Here is a 17,511-nt window from a genome sequence, read left to right as displayed (position 1 = left end):
TTAAGGGTATCTTTGACAAATGTTTTCGATTGCTGGCAGGTTCGACAATTTTGTTTTCTGTTTTTCATTATACGTCCTAACTTTGTGTCACATTCGGTTATTTCCATTCCTCCAACAGCTGCTTTCGTGTTATACTTCGAAAAAACAGGATTTTGAACATTTCCATAACACTAACCTTAATTGAAAGAAGTCCATTGAAAAATTCAAAACAGAACATGATGCAGTATGACAATATGTGATGATGTTAAGCTGTGTAAGGGATACTGCACGAAAATGAGTAACATTCCAAGCACAAGGAAAATAGAAAGAAGAGTAACTAAGAAAAGAAAAGCCAATAGATTTGGTCATAGCTGCTGCTTAGAAAGCTGTCCAATGTTTGAACAATTAATCAAACTACATTCTATTACCTTGTTAAACTAAGACAAGGCCTTAGTACTGCCTATAAGATTACCAATGATAATTAAGGAGAATTTCAAATTCGTCTGCATCTAAATGTTGTGTAGTCACATGACAAATCATGACATCAATTGCTCAAATCTTAACCGGATTTACTCTGCAAATTTTACACTTCATACATCGAGGTACTGAAACTTATTGTGCTCGTGGGACATGCTGGATACGTTATTCTGTTAGAGGTTGTCACGTTTTTGACATTCCAATTTTACGTTTTGACATATATCATCCTTCATAGGAGTCATATGAGTCACTCTTAATTATCAACACAAAAAGAAAGAAGTTAAATTACATTTAAATATAGCAGTAATATAAATCAGTTGTTATGGTTTATATGTCGTGTTGCCACTAACTTTTCACACTAGTTCAAATACATGTCAATATAGAGTTTCTAGTACGTACATCTTCATTCTGTCTTGAAGCTTCTATTGAAACCTCAACAACCCAACAACAACTCTGAGAAGATCAAAATAATACACAATCACTGTCATAGATACGAGAAACAATCAATTTATAGTGGCTGGGTACTTAGGTCATGTTATCTCTTTTATTTTGGTGTTGAAAATAATATTTGTATCTATGGCACTCACTACTTACTAGCTGATCTAGATTTCATTTACAGACACCACGTATTAATACTGGTAAGAAATATCCTAAAGATGGTAAGATGTAGCACTCTGCCGGAAATAATTAAACTTGCAGAAGAGGCTAACGGGAACGAAGCCAACACGTGTCTGGTCATTAAAACACTGGCAAGTTGTGCACTAAAAATGTTGAGAAATATCAAAGATGAGATATGTTTAAAATAAATATGCAATGACAATCTAATCTAAACACCACATCACCTTTCTACCGGTTTCCAGAGATATCGAGAGGTAACTTGAATCCAAAGTCTATATAACAAGTTAGAAATGTGTCAAATTGGGGCCCAAAATAAAGCAGTGTAAAATGTTGTCTTTTTCATTACTGTGAAGATATCATCAATCGTTGTTCAGGGGCGGATTCAGGATTTTTAAATGGAGAGGTACGGCCCTGGGATCGTTGTCGATTCTCTTCCAGCAAATCAACATCAAGGTTTTATTTAAAATGGGGCATGCTGAGGCATATATTGGCTACATATTAGATCTACGATAATGTCTGCACGCCAGGTTGTTTTAGAAACAAGGTTGAAAAGGCAACCTACACGACCCCTGGAATCCGCCCATGTTGTTCATTATAGAAAAATTTGCGGTTCCTCATGTTGTACGGGAAGTACTTAACATGTCTTGTCTGTTTTTACTTTGTTAAGTAACATTAATTATTGCTTCAAGTACTAACTTCATGTATATACTTATTTGCAGTAAGTCAGCTTGTTACTTTAATTTGTAATTCCGAAATGTTGAGCAAAAATACATGTAGCCTCTCATACCTGTATAATAAGATGTCGTGGAACTTAATGATTAGTATACAAATGGAAACGAGGATTTGCGAAAATATACATTTGGTATGCTTTGCCAGGTATCAATTACTTCTTTCTACCCTTCTTACTGCTTTTCGAAGGAAACGGAACAAATATTCCATCTCCTTTATCTATAAATTGGTTAACATTACTCATCGCCGAAAGTAAAAACGCCTTAACGTCAAGAAATGTTGTTAACAAATGCTGTCCTTAAAACTTGTTACTGAGAACCATATTGTATTCGATGACACTTCAAGTCCACCTAAATAACCGATGATATTTTTTTGCTCTGGTGTAAGTTATAGGATAAATAGCATAGTCAAAGGTGGACTTAGAGTGAGTGATGGACATTATCATCGGAATAAAATCGTCACAGTTGCACATGCCTCTTCATCATGTCTAACAATGTTTGCACACGGATGAGCTTAATCGATATTTTTCCTTTTTTTCGTTGTTGGACTCTGGCAGTCTGGTCTCTGAATTTGTTGTTGACATGCAAGTAACATTGTGATATAATGTATGATGTTGTGTAAGCACAACATACTTTTTGCAACCATGGTTTGATTGGTTTGGTATTATTTCAAGCAGTATTCCTGGTGGTTCGTTCTTCTCTATTTCTGCAAATTCCTCAAAAACACCGAAAAAACCGAAATACTTTATGGTTTGGCCTTACAGGTAAAACATATTCCCTACAAATGTCCGAGATATATTGTCTAACCAAGCAACACTTACAACTGTGCTACCAACTCACATGCATCAGCTGACTTTATTTGTAATTAAAGCATGCAAACGTGGATTATAGTGTTAAGTACTATAGTTTAGCTTTCTCTTACGCCTGTAATTTCATCTACTCCAAAGCACTTCACAAAACAACAGCAACAACAACAACAAATAAACAACAACAAGAGGTAAGAAAAAAAAACGTGGAAGTAGAAGGCAGCAGCAATATCAAGAGAAAAATGGGCAAAACCTGTGACGACCCCAAAATTTCCAGAGTAGGGATATGAAGTGCATGACAAGAAACATTTTAGAGTAGGACGTACATTTTGAAAGTGCCAATATACGCTACAATACGGGCTCCATGTAGGGATCTGAAGAGCTTCAGTTTAAGTATTTCGCTCTATCGCACCTGACTGCAGAGATTGATTACAGCAGGAGGGGAACCATTATGAGTGGGCAACTCCCCCCAATTTTCCCCTGGCGCCGAAACTGACAGCATTGCCATAAATGTTTTGTGTGGGTAGAAACATCCTGTCCTACCCCGTTTCCATTATTGGGGGAATCCCAGCCCTTATGATCCCCATGTTCTTACACGAACGGTAAAGAAATAGTAGGTTAATGGTCAAATATACTAGAAGGTCAGATAATATAATACATACTTAAACATCAACAATCACCAGTAGATAATGGGCACTCAATTAACCTTATAAGAGTCTGTTCCTTTATACTATACTGATTCCTAAAAGTATTGGAGATTTGCCTCCTTAATTGACTTCCATGGGCACGGAGAAAATTGTACACCAGACATCATAAAATGGAGAGAAGTGTTCGATTCATCTACTCTCACAGGATTGCTACTTAGATTTGAAATAAAAATAAAAATAAATAAAAATAAAATAAAACTGTTAGCAAACTGCTTATCCACTAGAGAGCCTATGTAAAAGAATGGGTAAAAGTAAATTCGCCTGACGTTTCGATCATAGCAGGATCTTTTTCCAAGGCTAAATGACAAGGAACAGTAACAGAAGGGACAAAAACACGCACAGAATACAGACAGGTTAATGAGCACGGTGAACACAAAGAGATAGATGTAAGGGGATTAGTAGACAAGGGATGGAGAGAAGAAAGAAAGAATATATATTTGAAATATACATATTGTAAACAATCTAAGAGACCTTTATGCTATAATTAAAAAATTAATAACTCGGGTGCATCATTCTTTTTAAATAGTTCTGTAACTTCCTATGTTCCAAAACACGTATTCCTACCGCCATTTATGATTTTAGACCAATTGAACTCCGTACATGGCTGTTTAATTGTATGCAGAAAATTTACTCCCGTTCATAATGAAAGCCATTGTTCTACATGGTAATAAGAATGCGTTTGCTTACAAAGAGCATCTTTCCTGTGTGCACTTGTTCATGTTATTGTGTTAGGGTTAAATACAGGAGACGTAACAGTGTATTAGGTTTTTATTCGTAGATTTTTCATTTGTCATAACATTGAAGATCAACAGCTTATTCACTGGCTGGAAGACTATCTTCAAGGCTTCTCAAGCCAAATGAAAGTTAATAATGACCTCTCAGCTAGATTTGAGATAAACAGTTGATACAGTTTTCATTATTTCTGGTACTGTAAGCATCAGTGAAAAAAACAAAAAAAAAATTGACGATTTTGTCCAACGATTGAGTCTGTATTGACGCAAACAGAGCTTTAACAACAGTTATTCAAAGGTTCTGGCTACGGGTTACTAGATTGTCTCATCTTAATATTATTGCTCAACACTTTCCTCTTTATACAAGGCAAGTTTTTATTGCATTCATTTTAATACCCAAATTGTATTAGTTGTTCCTGCATGTATGTTATCATCGTTTGCATGTAAATGACACTATTAGAGTTAAAATACTTCAAAAAACTGATACGGAAAACTGAAGACACATTTCTCGAGCATAAAGCGATATCACATAATCTCATTGTTTATTATAGTTTTAAAACTATTTCAATATTTCCGAAGGGACTGTCTGGAGCCTATAGAAACGTTTCTCCGTAAAGATATCATTGAGATTATTAATATTAGCAGATTTACAATTACATTTAAAAAAAACAGTTACCAAACTGACCGTGATGAATACCAAAGAACAGCTTCCTGTCATATCGTTATAACAACTACACATTGAATGTGCGATAAAAGCTATTCCAGTAAACAACATTTAACCCCCCCCCCCCCCACGCGACTTATAGAGTTACTAATAATTTAATAAATTGGCTATAAGTTTGATCCAGCATATCACCCCCTAATTTTTTTTTATATAGAAATAGCACTTATAAAATGATCGAAGAGGTCGGGAGAATTAGGACGACACGCCATTTACTACCACTGAAATTATATACAATAAGATATTTATTTGTCCATTTTGTAATCGTCAATGGAGAAAAATCAAAATCAGTCGAAAGCTCTTACCAGTCTTTTTCGCAACCAGGCTAATCAAACATATGCTCCAGTCGGCTGACGAGGGCTTGAATGTAGCATAGAAAGTAATACGTACGATAGTTTGAACTGCATTTGCTTATGTCTCTGATGGACACGACTGTTTAGAACAAAAGCTTGAAGTTGTAAAAAGAAATAGTGTAAAAAATCAGAAACAAAAATAAAGTAATAAATACCATGAATAGCACAAACTAATGACTTTAGTGTAAAAACAGAACAATTGCAGCGGGGTTTGGTGGATGCGTTTTCCATTTTCAGCAAGTTAAAAGTGTCAAAGACAATGAAGTAATACATATAAAAAAAACAACCCTTGCCGAAACGAAACTTTAAAATCCCTGCGCATTCGGTGTCAGAAAATTTATTATGATGCCCAACTATGGGTTCATTGATACACATTAAGAGAGGGACAGCTTTTAGGGGTGTTTTCAAATGATATTTTATGATGACCTCCAATGACCACGAACAAAACCGGTACACTTCATTTCCGAGGTATCCTTGTAAAGCCTAAACTTTCATCAAATTTCGTTTAAAAAATGCTTAAGATGAGTCATAACCCGTCGATCAAAATTAAAAACCAACAACATTTGTAGTAAATGGTGACATCCACATTGCAAATATGGCAGAGGATTATTAGAAAAATACAATTTTCTATTGAAGGAGACTTAACAAAGATCCGAAAAAGCTCGCGTTTACTTAAATGGTAACTTGTTTTGCACGTACCACCAAGCGGAATTAATAGCAAAAACGGAGAGAAACTTCAGCAGAATATAAGCACCGACCTTGGTAAAAAATAGGTACATCGAAACTGCACGTGACAGAAATTTGCATAACAGACTTCAATGCTAGCTGTTGGCTGAAGTTTATAAATAGAATAGATCCACTTATTGATATGTTGTGTTTATTTATATTTGTGGGTCTTCTTACCACCGTTTCCATTCCAAAATTCTAAAGGCAAGTGCTGCACATGTTTTGCTATTTGAAAGTTCTACTATGAAGAAAAGCTTGAAGGAAAGGTACATGTTGGCACATATATCCTCCTCAAAAATTAAGCATTTTCTAGGGTTTCGTACAGATTCCGTTCAATAGTACCATATAATACCATAGCCTACGTTCAAATTTCATGGGGATGTTTGTTTCAGTTTAGTTTCAGTTGTTAGCTAATTTGCAGTGGCGTAATCAAACTTTCTTATAGTGGGTGGGGGGGGGGGGGCGACGAGGGGGAAAACAGTTCGTGTGGAGGGGGGCAAGTTTCGCGCGCGACCAGTTCGGTCATTTTAGGTACTGTTGCAATATGCCCCATTTCCAAACACTTGAAACCATGGTAATATAAAATATAAACTTATATATATATATAATATATGAACTTGTTATAATTATTGTAGAGAATGCCAAGCGCGTAGCGAGCATTTCATCTTCGGGGTGGGCGGATTCAATTTATTGACTTGTCAACGAGAACACTTTTCTCTATATGCATGGGTCCTGTGCCCGCCATGCGGCCTCTAGAAGCTATACGATATAGTGAATTTAGAGGTTTCGAGCTTCAAAGTTTATCCAATCGGCTGAGATTTTAGCAATGTAAAATTATATTAACATGTTCAAAATACTTCAAAGGATTAGCCTAATATTGATTCGTTGGTCAGAAATTATTCAAGTAGGTGATCTGTTTACTTACTTAAAATCGGAGCTAATTCTAGGGTGCTCTAGTGAAATCCGTGGCACTGTGGCAGTATAGCCAGTAATACAAAGCAAACAACACGATGGTGTCAAGGTGTGATACCAGTTTGAAGTTTACAGCAGTGTTGCCAGTGTTTCTGTAACACATTTGGTCAAATTTAAAGAAAGTAAAGGTCAAATCGAGTGAATAAAGCTAAAAACACTTTTGTTCAATTTCTGCCCCTGAATACGTAACATGCAATGTGCAAGTTTGCATTCCTCTGCGATAAGGTAACTCTGTGTATTCTGTCTGCTTTTCACTCTCTCTACATCTATCTTGACCCTCTCTCTCCCTCTGTTTTCTCTCATTGGGGGAGGGGGGGGGGGAACCAACCTCTGGCAACGCGCATGGAGAAAGTCAATATATACTATTAGCTGATAGCCCTGTGGGCTCTGTTCTCATACAGTTTGCAATAGATAAATGTATCGTTCAGACTTTGTCTACAAAATCCAATGTATTTCTCTAACATTAGATGGTTCATTTTTACAGTAAAAATGTTATTTGCTGATTCAAATTTAAACTTGGTTAAACATAAACAATCTAGAATTGTATAGCGATAGGATCTTGACATTTGGATTCAGTGTTTCGTCTTTTCAATTGTTTTGTCTGAAGTTCTCATTTTGGTCTGGACTATTCTTTCAACAGTACAGTTTATTATTTAATTATGATTTCTAAAAATGTATATGAAGCTCAGTTACATCGTTTACTAAGGCTTGATTCATTAAGCTACTACAAAACTGTCTGTCCAACGCATCTGCAAATTTGAAAACAATATTTCGGTTAGGTCTAATCTAACGACTGATCAGTCTATAAGCTTACAAATGATATAACAATCATGGTAGCAGATTATCTTGTTGGGTAGCTTGTGTGGCGAGGGGTGTGGAATACGGAGGGGAGTTCTCGGAGCGATGACATAAACATTGTAGAATAATATTTTTCTTGTGACGCAATTGGCTGGTATTAATTTGATATTTGGTATTAATTTGATAGTTCAATGGCGAACTGGTTTAACTGAGGCAAAATACGTTTTGAAGTTTTCGTCAAATATTATTTTGCCCAGCATGTCCTTTGTGGGAGGGGGGGGGTGGGCAGTTGGGGTGACGTTTTACTTGGCGTGGCCCCCTGAACCCTCGCCCTGCTGGTGACACCACTGCATTTCCCTAAATAAAGACATAGCCTGTTGCATATATCATATATCCATCACATGAGCCGTTGTTGACATATTTAGAGAGTTTTAAGGCACTGACACCATGCTCTTTTGAAGAAGGGAAGGATATGTAAATATGTATGACGTGAAGTAATTTACATGAACCCGGTAAAACGAACAGAAAAAGTATTTTACATACATTTTAATGAGAGGAAGAAAATACAATAACCCATAGAAATAAGATAGAGCTAGTAAATTCTATAGCAAAAAGATATGTAAAGCAGTTTGTGGGCGTTTCCGTCATGTGTCGCTGTGTATGGCTGATGCCAACGTAGAGCATTCTTTTCTTTCAAAATAGATGCAAAAGTTAAAATACTAATACAGCTGATTTATAAAAAGGTATACCGTCTGTAGCACTAGCCAGAGATTCACACAATAGGTATCAACGCTTTGACAAATTTAATCTCAAATTCGACCTTTATCTAGATGTTCAGCTGACCAGTTTTATTTCTATTTCCATACAACTATTACAGATGAAGAGCAGATCACCCAAGAAATATGTTAGTTGTAACCCGTACCAAATGTACGGAAACTAGTATTGGCAAATGTGACACAGCCAGTGTAACCCCATCGTGTAACACTTATAGGGACATCATTCGGAGAAGAATATGCTCCTACATCACACTCCTTATCAAATGTTCCATCTGGTGCATAGTGTATGACCCTCCACTCCTTGTCTTCGCCATGGGTGATGTACAACACTAACCAACTAGATCCCGTCCATAAAACATCGATCGGTAGCATCCCTGATACAGATGATGGACGTACGAATACACCACACTGTTTGACTGTACCGTTTGAATCAACGATAATTATATCATTACAATCTTGACTTATGATAGCAAACTTGTTGTTACAATATGCGACTCTAGTGACTTGTGTGGAGACGATACCTTGTGTCTCTATTACCCTAAGTGCAGATCCAGCGACACTGTACTCTCGCACTGCTTGGTCAAAGCTGGTAGAGATGACAAAGCGATCTTTGGGACCATCCGTCGAATAGTGTGTACTAATACTGGTAATCCAGCACCCTTCACGCACCGTATCAATTACCAATGATGCTACTGATTCTACACAGGCATTCCCCAATGGTGAATATTGATGTTTTGTGATGAATACCATCTTACCTACAGCAAAACATGAATGATGTCTTTCACCATTAAGCATCGTTAAATTCGATATGACTACTGGATCAGTTGGATTGTCAATCTTAACGAGGTGTGTCCAAACCTCCTTTTTACGAACACTACAGTCAACTGAAACAAGAAGGATACCGTTTTTTGTTCTTCTGCTATCAAAGAAGTGCAACAGTGTCTGGAAATTAACGAGTACACTACCAATTAATGTACGTTCCGTAAAAGTACCAAATGTTCCGTCATGCTGCAACTTCTTGTACAGGAAACTAACATTCATTTTGTTTAATATTTCATTCTTTTTGACAGCCTCGGTCTGAACATTTGATATAACTTTCAATCCTTCCTTTAACTGTAGGTATTGTCTTAAACTGTCACCAAATGAACCTTTCTCCTTCTGCGAGAAACGGTCCACTTCCGCACTAAACTTCTGAATTTCCGCCCTTTTTCCCTTCAGTTGCCCTTCATGGAACTCTTGTTTTTCCTGCACTTTTCGTATTAAACCTTCTTCCACCCTTTTTACGTTTATCTTCAGTTCCTCGAAGTCCCGATCTATCTTAGCTCGCGTTTCCGATAAAGATGTTTTGATAAGACTTTCCCTTTTCATACGTAGTTTCTCCAGGCCTTCGATGTGTTGCTTCTCTAACGATATTTCTTCAATGAGTTTATGTCGACGCTTATATCTCTCTTCTGAAATATCGGCTAGTACAAAAAAGTCACAATTAGGCTGACTGTGTTGAGAACGGACACAGTTGGGACACGCTTTGGATTTGCACGACAAACAGAAATACGTACATTCTCTTTCTTCGTGAACACATGTTGAATTAGCAGCACCACCATCTATAAAAGAAGAAACATATGGCATTGCTCTTAATATTGTAATGAATATTATCCAGCATCTACAATGTCATTTATTTCGCTTTATAAAGTGTATATCAGAAATTTAGTCTTCCTCAAATTTATCGGAAGCATGTTGACGTCGGTGATTCACCTTTGTTGTTGGTTACAAGTATATCACGTCAACACTTTTAATATATCACAATTTTAGCATAAACTTTTGTGAGGTAAACCGTTTTCCTGACTCGATATCAAAACCATATAGAATGTAACTAAAACCTTGTAAGTGCATTGTCTGACGGCGGCTGTTTACCAATGTGCAACGATCGTTGGTGTATTACTTCGCAACTTCCAGTGACTGTAAATTAAGAATAACCTTACTATCGTTCAACCCTTATGTAGCTTTCAATGTTAAAACTGTAAACAGTATTGACGAAAATGTTGATGTTGTCAAGGCATCACACTTCAGACGAAAGAGACGGATGAACTCTTTCGTCATCGTCTTTGTTGCAAGATTTATGCTACATATCACTTAAACATTTGCTAGCAGGAAGCAGAGACTCACAGTCGACTGCGTTTTAGTATAACTTAACGTTTTTGAATATCACATGCCTTATCTGAAATATACTACAACGATGATTCCGTAACTCTTGTACAAATGAATTACTAATATTATACTTAATATTTGTACATTATAAAATGGTCCATGATTTTACCTGCACTTAAATTTTACAAACTGAAGTTAGTGTGTTCATCCATGTTTCTTATATTAAACCATGGTGAGATTTTGTTGAATTAAGATATGTGAGTCACTTTGAACGCTTCATTTGAGTCTTAAGGCTCGTCGAATTGTAATATGGTCACAAGAAAGTTCAGTGGTTTGCTGTTACGCATTGTTTTGCGCTTAAGCTATTTGCCAATAGAAAAATGAGTTACGGAGACTCAGTCTGATTATTTTCATAATTTTAGTTGTGTATAATATTACATCTATTTTAATATTTCGTTATGTTCCGGAACCTCCTTTGCTAACTCACGTGAGAACATATGTATATCTATATCAGCAAAGTTAGAGTTATAATAAGTGGTATGAGAAAGAAACAGAAACGGTTTAAATTTCTTTGTGTGAAAATCTCGCAGATGATCCAATTGTCCTTACGTTGTATTCGTTAGTTACATCCCTGCACAAAAAATAACATATTCCATATCAATTAAGTAATATTACTATTGAACTTACCATCAAGGTGCGACCTTTCGTAGTCTTTCAAGATTTTTACAGCTTCCGTGAGCAACAATTTTTCTAACTTGTGAATAAGAAAGTCGACCTTTTTTTCATGGATCAGGTTGTTGTGTTGCAAAGCAACGAATAGATCTCTGGGATCTTTAATTAGCTCCGGATTATTTGAAATATCTCCTTTACAGAGTTGAATTAGGTCCTGAACATTCCCTTTCTCTGTTAACATATCAGCTACCTTAAGAAGGCAGAGTTTGAACTGTAACGTATCTCTCGATGACTTCATATCTGTTAACTATTATTGTCCTGTTGTGAAATAAATTCAAATTACAAACATGAGTTTGTTTTATATGCTATGAAATTTCAATAATGCTACATGGTTGCTACCATTGCTAAATAATACTTGAAAGAAACAAAGTTGTGATACACAAAACTACATTAGAGTAACTCTGGATACGTAAGATAATGTTAATGGTATAACGTTTTTAACTTTTATGTATTAATTTATGAAATTTACAATTGACAAACAAACAAATAAGAGGAAAAAGGAAACTCGGAAAGTGTTTTTTAACTATAACGACTGCTTTGTAAAATTCAAATGTCGTGCAATGGACGTGAAATAGAAGTTCAAAAAGAATTCGGCTGTATATGTAATTCTGACCAGATATTTATTATTATTATTATTTTTATTATTATATCCATATGGAATTGATCTAATCAACATTTTGATGTCATAAATTTAAAGCTGGGTGAAAACAAGTTGAGCCATGAATAGGAAATAAATAAGGAAACAAGAAATAAGTACATACTAAATTTACAAAATACCATGCATAGAAAGGACATTGTTATAGTTATTTGATACATTTAACTTCACCACATCTTACAAACATCTCTTCAAAATTAACTACAAACATGAATTGGTCACAGAAGTATATTTACACTAGGCATGAGAGTACTTGCAAAATATAGCAACATGTTACAGGTAGCGTACATAGCCATCAGTGCAATGTCAGCTATTATAAATATTGTAGAATAAAAATATGTTAAAGGTAATGCAAATGGCAGCACTTGTTTTGTACAATTCTGAATGAAATCATTTTTATATACAGTCACATTACTATATCTGTACGATATCGCACCGATCGGTTAGTTCTGGTTAGTCTCTCTTCTGAAACATGGGAATTTCATAATTTTTTGCCCTAAGTACATTTTGAGACTGAACATAAAAGAGACATAAACACAAGTACTTTTCTAATTGTATATTATTAAAATATATATCTCACGTAAACTTAGAATAGACAATGAATCAATATCTTAAGATACTTTTCATTGTTTTGGGTTCAATTCTCAAAGATAGTGATGATACATACTTATACACGAATAAATTTCGTATACCTTGTTAGCGTGTATTTCTGTAGACTAAATTAAACATTAAAACTTTCACTTTACGAAGGTACTTTTTTATTCTCTCGGACATGGTCATGACCCCTCTGTCGCCCAACGTTACAGCTTTAAAACAAATCATGTATGGAATTTCTGCTAGTGATACATGCTAGTGATACAAGGTGAAAAAGCATTCATGAAGATACCTGTCGTTGTTAAATTAACTCCCGTTTACCTACATTCACAAAAAAAAAAAAGATAGAAAAGATGATAGAAAATGAGCTGCACACAATTGGAGTCTAAGGCTTACCTATCGTGAAATATCTTTCCGTCAAGTCACTTTAGAATAATACAGTGTGTTCAATGACAAGTACATGTGTTGAAATTCAACGACCTGCGTTCCAAATTCGTTAGGAACCGTTTAGTATAGAATATTATTTTTTATGTGCGTATCTGCTCAAGGTGACCTTGTTTTCCACTGGTGGCGTCATACCAATGAATTGGTTACACGTTAACCTCTTGTACATGGTTCTGTTTATTTACCTAATCATGCGACCTATCGATCATCAACGACTTGAATAAATCGTACGTTTTATAAATTTACTTTGCCTAGTAGGCTACAAACCAGTTATTGTTTGCAGTATACAATATGAACCCATTATTGCAAAATAAACTAAATCTGCTAGTAGCAGAAACACCACTATTAATAAAAGGAAGTATACACTTATCCCATCACATTAACAGTTTTCTAAGAGCCATGCGAGTATGCTTTTATGTGAACTTTTAAAAACTTTGCATTTCTTTTGTATGGTAAAACGGTCACTTGGTGAAATGTCAAATGCATATTTTATACCTGTTATCAGTCCTTAGTTACATGTCTAGTGAAAATGAGGAGCATAAATCTATCCTATATCTAGCTTAAGCTGCACTAGCCTGAACATAAGTGTTATGTTAGGCCTGGAAAAAATGATTAACTCAACTAGGCTACAAAGTACAATGTTGTGCCTGAACTAGTCTCCTTCTATTTTAAAACTTGGCTTAATTGACGGGCATTGGAATATCCGAAACTGTCTACGTACAAAACAGGGTGAGAACGGCGGTAAAGCGCGACGCGATGATAGAGCGTTCAAAATGGAAGTGAGAAAGTCGCAGTTTCGTGACGCGATTCACCTTTGCGTTCGAGTCTAGCCAATAACTTTAAAACGCGTGCGTGAGTATACGCGCGATACATATATACTGCACTGCGCCTAGTCTATTCCCTGCGTCGAAGCGCGCAAGAGGGCAAAGTCGGCCTATTCTATGTATAATGACCTTCACGCGATATTAGAATTTCACTGATTGACAATAAGTGGTAGTCTTCCTAGTGTTAAAGTTAATATAAAATGGACCAAATAATGTAGTCATATTAACTCAAAAACGGTATTACCAGGTTGAATAGCTAAAAATAAATTTGTTCATTTGAAATCAGTGTTTCCTGGCGTTGAGATATGCAACTTCGTTGATTGCCCTCTTGTCGTTACATTTCATTAATCGGTATTACCGCATTTTTGTTCATTATTAATCACCAAACAAGAATAAACAGTCAAAAAATCGTATAACATTTTCACTTTGAAAATGTAATTTGTCAGTGTCACGATACAAAACGGTAATGAATTGTAATTGTACATTCACACAAATATTACATAGTGTATATCAGGTCATTATACATGCGACTAAGACGTTAAATTACGTTCGACTGTTATTCTACGACAAACGGTGAATGGTAACTTACGGTACGAAGGTACATCCCGTTCATTTTTTTTTTCAGAACGAATAGAGAACGATAATTATCGATGATTGCACATGATATCTGTTTTTTTTTGTGTGGAATTATTTGGCAGCAGAAAGCCAAATAATTTACCCTAAAATGACACCGTGTTTTTTACCTGGCACCAGCAGTTGTGGTCTGCATGTGCTATACACTACGTAAAGTATGCATTTTTGTGATCCATGGCACTGTATCGATAACAACTTCGAGGACTGTCCCTAGGCAACATAGGTAGCCTTTCTTAAACAGGGACATGTAAAAGGGATAATACTATGACGGCTTGCACACTACGGTAAACCGTGTTAGGCTTATTGGTACACAGTGGCGTCAAGAGCCAGGTCGGGTCAAGTACAGTACGAAAATGAGAACACATTATGTTTTGTCCCATATTTCCCGGGTCCACTAATTGATCCCGGGACGCGGGGCTGTGGTCACTTCTGACCACCATCATTTTGCCAATCCTGTTGTTAAATATAAATATCGATGCGAGGACAGTAAAACATCGCCCAAGAGCATACACGTTACTGGCTCAAGAACATGTCCCAATAACTATCAATTTTGACTGGCTAAAATCTCCGGGAGGTATAAACATTATGGGTACTTTGGGATGTTCTTTATAACAATATATTCCTATGACATCCATAAAATGTGATATATTTGGAATTTTATGTGTTTATAGCTGTTTTTTCTCAGTATTTAAAACTTTATCCATTCGCACCTGTTTGGTAGAAACATTATTTTCATCTGCGGATTGAAATATTAAAATATTAAATACAACTTCAGCTCAATTGTCATGATCATATCATTCATTATGATTTTGCCAAATGCATTGAAATAGACCAAATCTTGAAATTCGCATATATAAGGTACATTGGACCTGGTTTGAAGTATATTTGAAGTAAACTGGGTCATTTAAGAGAGAACACTGAATACGTGAGCACATATTATTTACTCTAAGTAAGCTTGTCATTGTTGAAAATGTCTTAGGAACTGGCGTTTAACTAATGTACAGCTAATAAACCCTACAGGAACCTTTGCTCTTGTATCAAGTTTTCATATTAAATAGGGAACACATAAATACAAAGCATATAGAGCACCGGATCTTCGTTCAGTACATTCATATAGTCACGAACGGTACCAAATTGACATGTTATTACAATAATTTGATAGTTAAAGTAGATTGATGTAAGACAGATATCAAACGTCCTCATGTGCATGGTACTTGGAATTAACGTAACCAAATTTTCTAGTTTAGATGTGAACTGGGTAAGAAAGTAACAAATCACGGAATCAACTGAAAACTTTAGAACCATGTCCAATAAACAATGGTTAATTGCGATGCAAATTTGTATATAATTGAAACGAGTATGGAAATTTAAAACGATTGGTAGAAAAAAAAAACTGCGAGACTGCAGAAAAACTTTTTCACACAAACAGAAAAAGACATGTCATCTCAATTAACTGGTAGACTGTAAAATTGAACTTAAATTAACTATGGTAAAATACATAGGGAATAGTTGCTAATAGAGGGAGCAATTCATGAACTCAAATAAAAAACGAAAGGATTATATTATGTTATTTCAGTGAACAGTTTGGCTCCTTAAGGAAACATGGCCAAATTTACAGGCGGTCCTATTTCAAGTGGTGGCAGCACCAGAAATTACAAAGTAGATGGAGGAAGTAGAAAAGTGAAGGCAAGCAAATAGTAGCTTAATAATGTGACCAACACGGTAAAATGTAATGGGCCTGGGAACACGTCCTACACCGGCCCCAATCCAATGCTTGTGGGTGAACCAAAATTTAATTTATGAATATTTAAAGAGAGATTTTGATAGATTTCGAAACAACGTTACGAAAAGAAAGAGGATTTAATTACTATATATAATGTATTCCAAGCACAAAAGCTACAGTGCCTTCAGAATTGTAGCTATTTTAACTTAAGCACTGACATACATTCTAGAGATTCCAATTTAAACGGAAAAGAATTTTCCTGTGGGGTTCAACGGGCGAAGCCTACGGAAGGGTTAGCACTTTCTTATCATAATAGGACCAAATGGAGGTAATTTCTAGGGAGAATCTTCAGTTTTGTTTTTCCAACTAGGGAGTGTGGCAACTGGAAGGGGGGGGGGGAGCGAAATGCTTGGGGAAATTCCTTCAAGCCCCCACTTGGCCCAGCTACTGATTTCAAAACAAAAGCTGGGGTTCAAAAGGAAAATCAACAATCTGCGCATAGATTGGCAGCTCAATATTGTTGTTAAATTTGACCCTTGCCAAGGACTCTCATTTTAAAATTGAAACTGCTTTATACAGGGACGTTAGACAGACAGAACACAGTTCAGAAGAGTCATAAAGAAACACAGTACTAGGCCAGGTTTCAGTAGTTTGACTCACGGGATTCAACACTTCCCTTGTAAGTTTAGTTTGATCTGCCAGAAGTAGAATAATGCTATTAATAGTATACATTTCCGAAGAATGAGATGAATATTTCACTAGACACAGTGTATTGTCTAATTGGTAATTGAATAATCTAAATATTGCTTTCCGAAACACCATTTTTTTTTGCTGGGATCAGTCTCAGAGGTCAATCTCTTATGTTGGTCTTGGACAGGGACCTTCCTGGTCTCGAATCGAGCCGAGAGATTAGTAAATGTTGTCGTTTTCAGTTCGGGATGATTCAAACCTTTGACGGAAGACATGCAGTACGTGTATTTGACCATCTTCATCATGATGCATTTGGACTATCTTGTTGTTTCATATGCGTGTCTAGTTTTCTTTATAAACAATTTGCAGTTCTTAAATGTATACAACACCATAATACTTTTATACAGTATACGTTCAATTTCACACCAAGTTCGAAATGTGGGCACATAATATTGTCTGATAGTACTGTGACTTCTTATCTTGGACAACTACCACTATGTTCAGTTCATTACTTAACATTAATACGCTATGGCTGGAATGTTTGCAAAGGATTATACACACCATTCCTGAGTATGCGCGGCCCTTCCCACGCTGAATAAAGGTTGATCGTATTAAATAATAAATATAAGAAGTAAATCATTCAGTATGGAATTAAATCTACTCTACCCTTTCTCGTGTT

The 17,511-nt window shown here is 35.9% G+C and overlaps 1 protein-coding gene across 2 annotated transcripts; it reads right to left on the bottom strand.

Annotated features, from left to right (window-relative positions):
- Positions 1-8,024: 8,024 nt before the first annotated feature.
- Positions 8,025-13,076, bottom strand: LOC139983126 (uncharacterized). 2 transcript variants are annotated; one of them, XM_071996497.1, is made up of 3 exons: positions 12,915-13,076; positions 11,225-11,527; positions 8,025-9,993 (listed from the first exon to the last, which is right to left on the bottom strand). In XM_071996497.1, exons 2-3 carry the CDS (start codon positions 11,505-11,507, stop codon positions 8,522-8,524), a joined length of 1,755 nt encoding a protein of 584 aa, XP_071852598.1. In that variant the 5' UTR covers positions 11,508-11,527; positions 12,915-13,076; the 3' UTR covers positions 8,025-8,521. The 2 variants fall into 2 exon arrangements, with proteins under 2 accessions (XP_071852598.1, XP_071852599.1); XM_071996498.1 differs by lacking the exon at positions 12,915-13,076 and adding an exon at positions 12,811-12,834.
- Between the last annotated feature and the right edge of the window lie 4,435 nt (positions 13,077-17,511).

The sequence above is a fragment of the Apostichopus japonicus genome, chromosome 16 (assembly GCF_037975245.1).
Source record: "Apostichopus japonicus isolate 1M-3 chromosome 16, ASM3797524v1, whole genome shotgun sequence".
Lineage (NCBI taxonomy): Eukaryota > Metazoa > Echinodermata > Holothuroidea > Aspidochirotida > Stichopodidae > Apostichopus > Apostichopus japonicus.
This window is presented reverse-complemented; position numbering and strand designations above follow the sequence as displayed.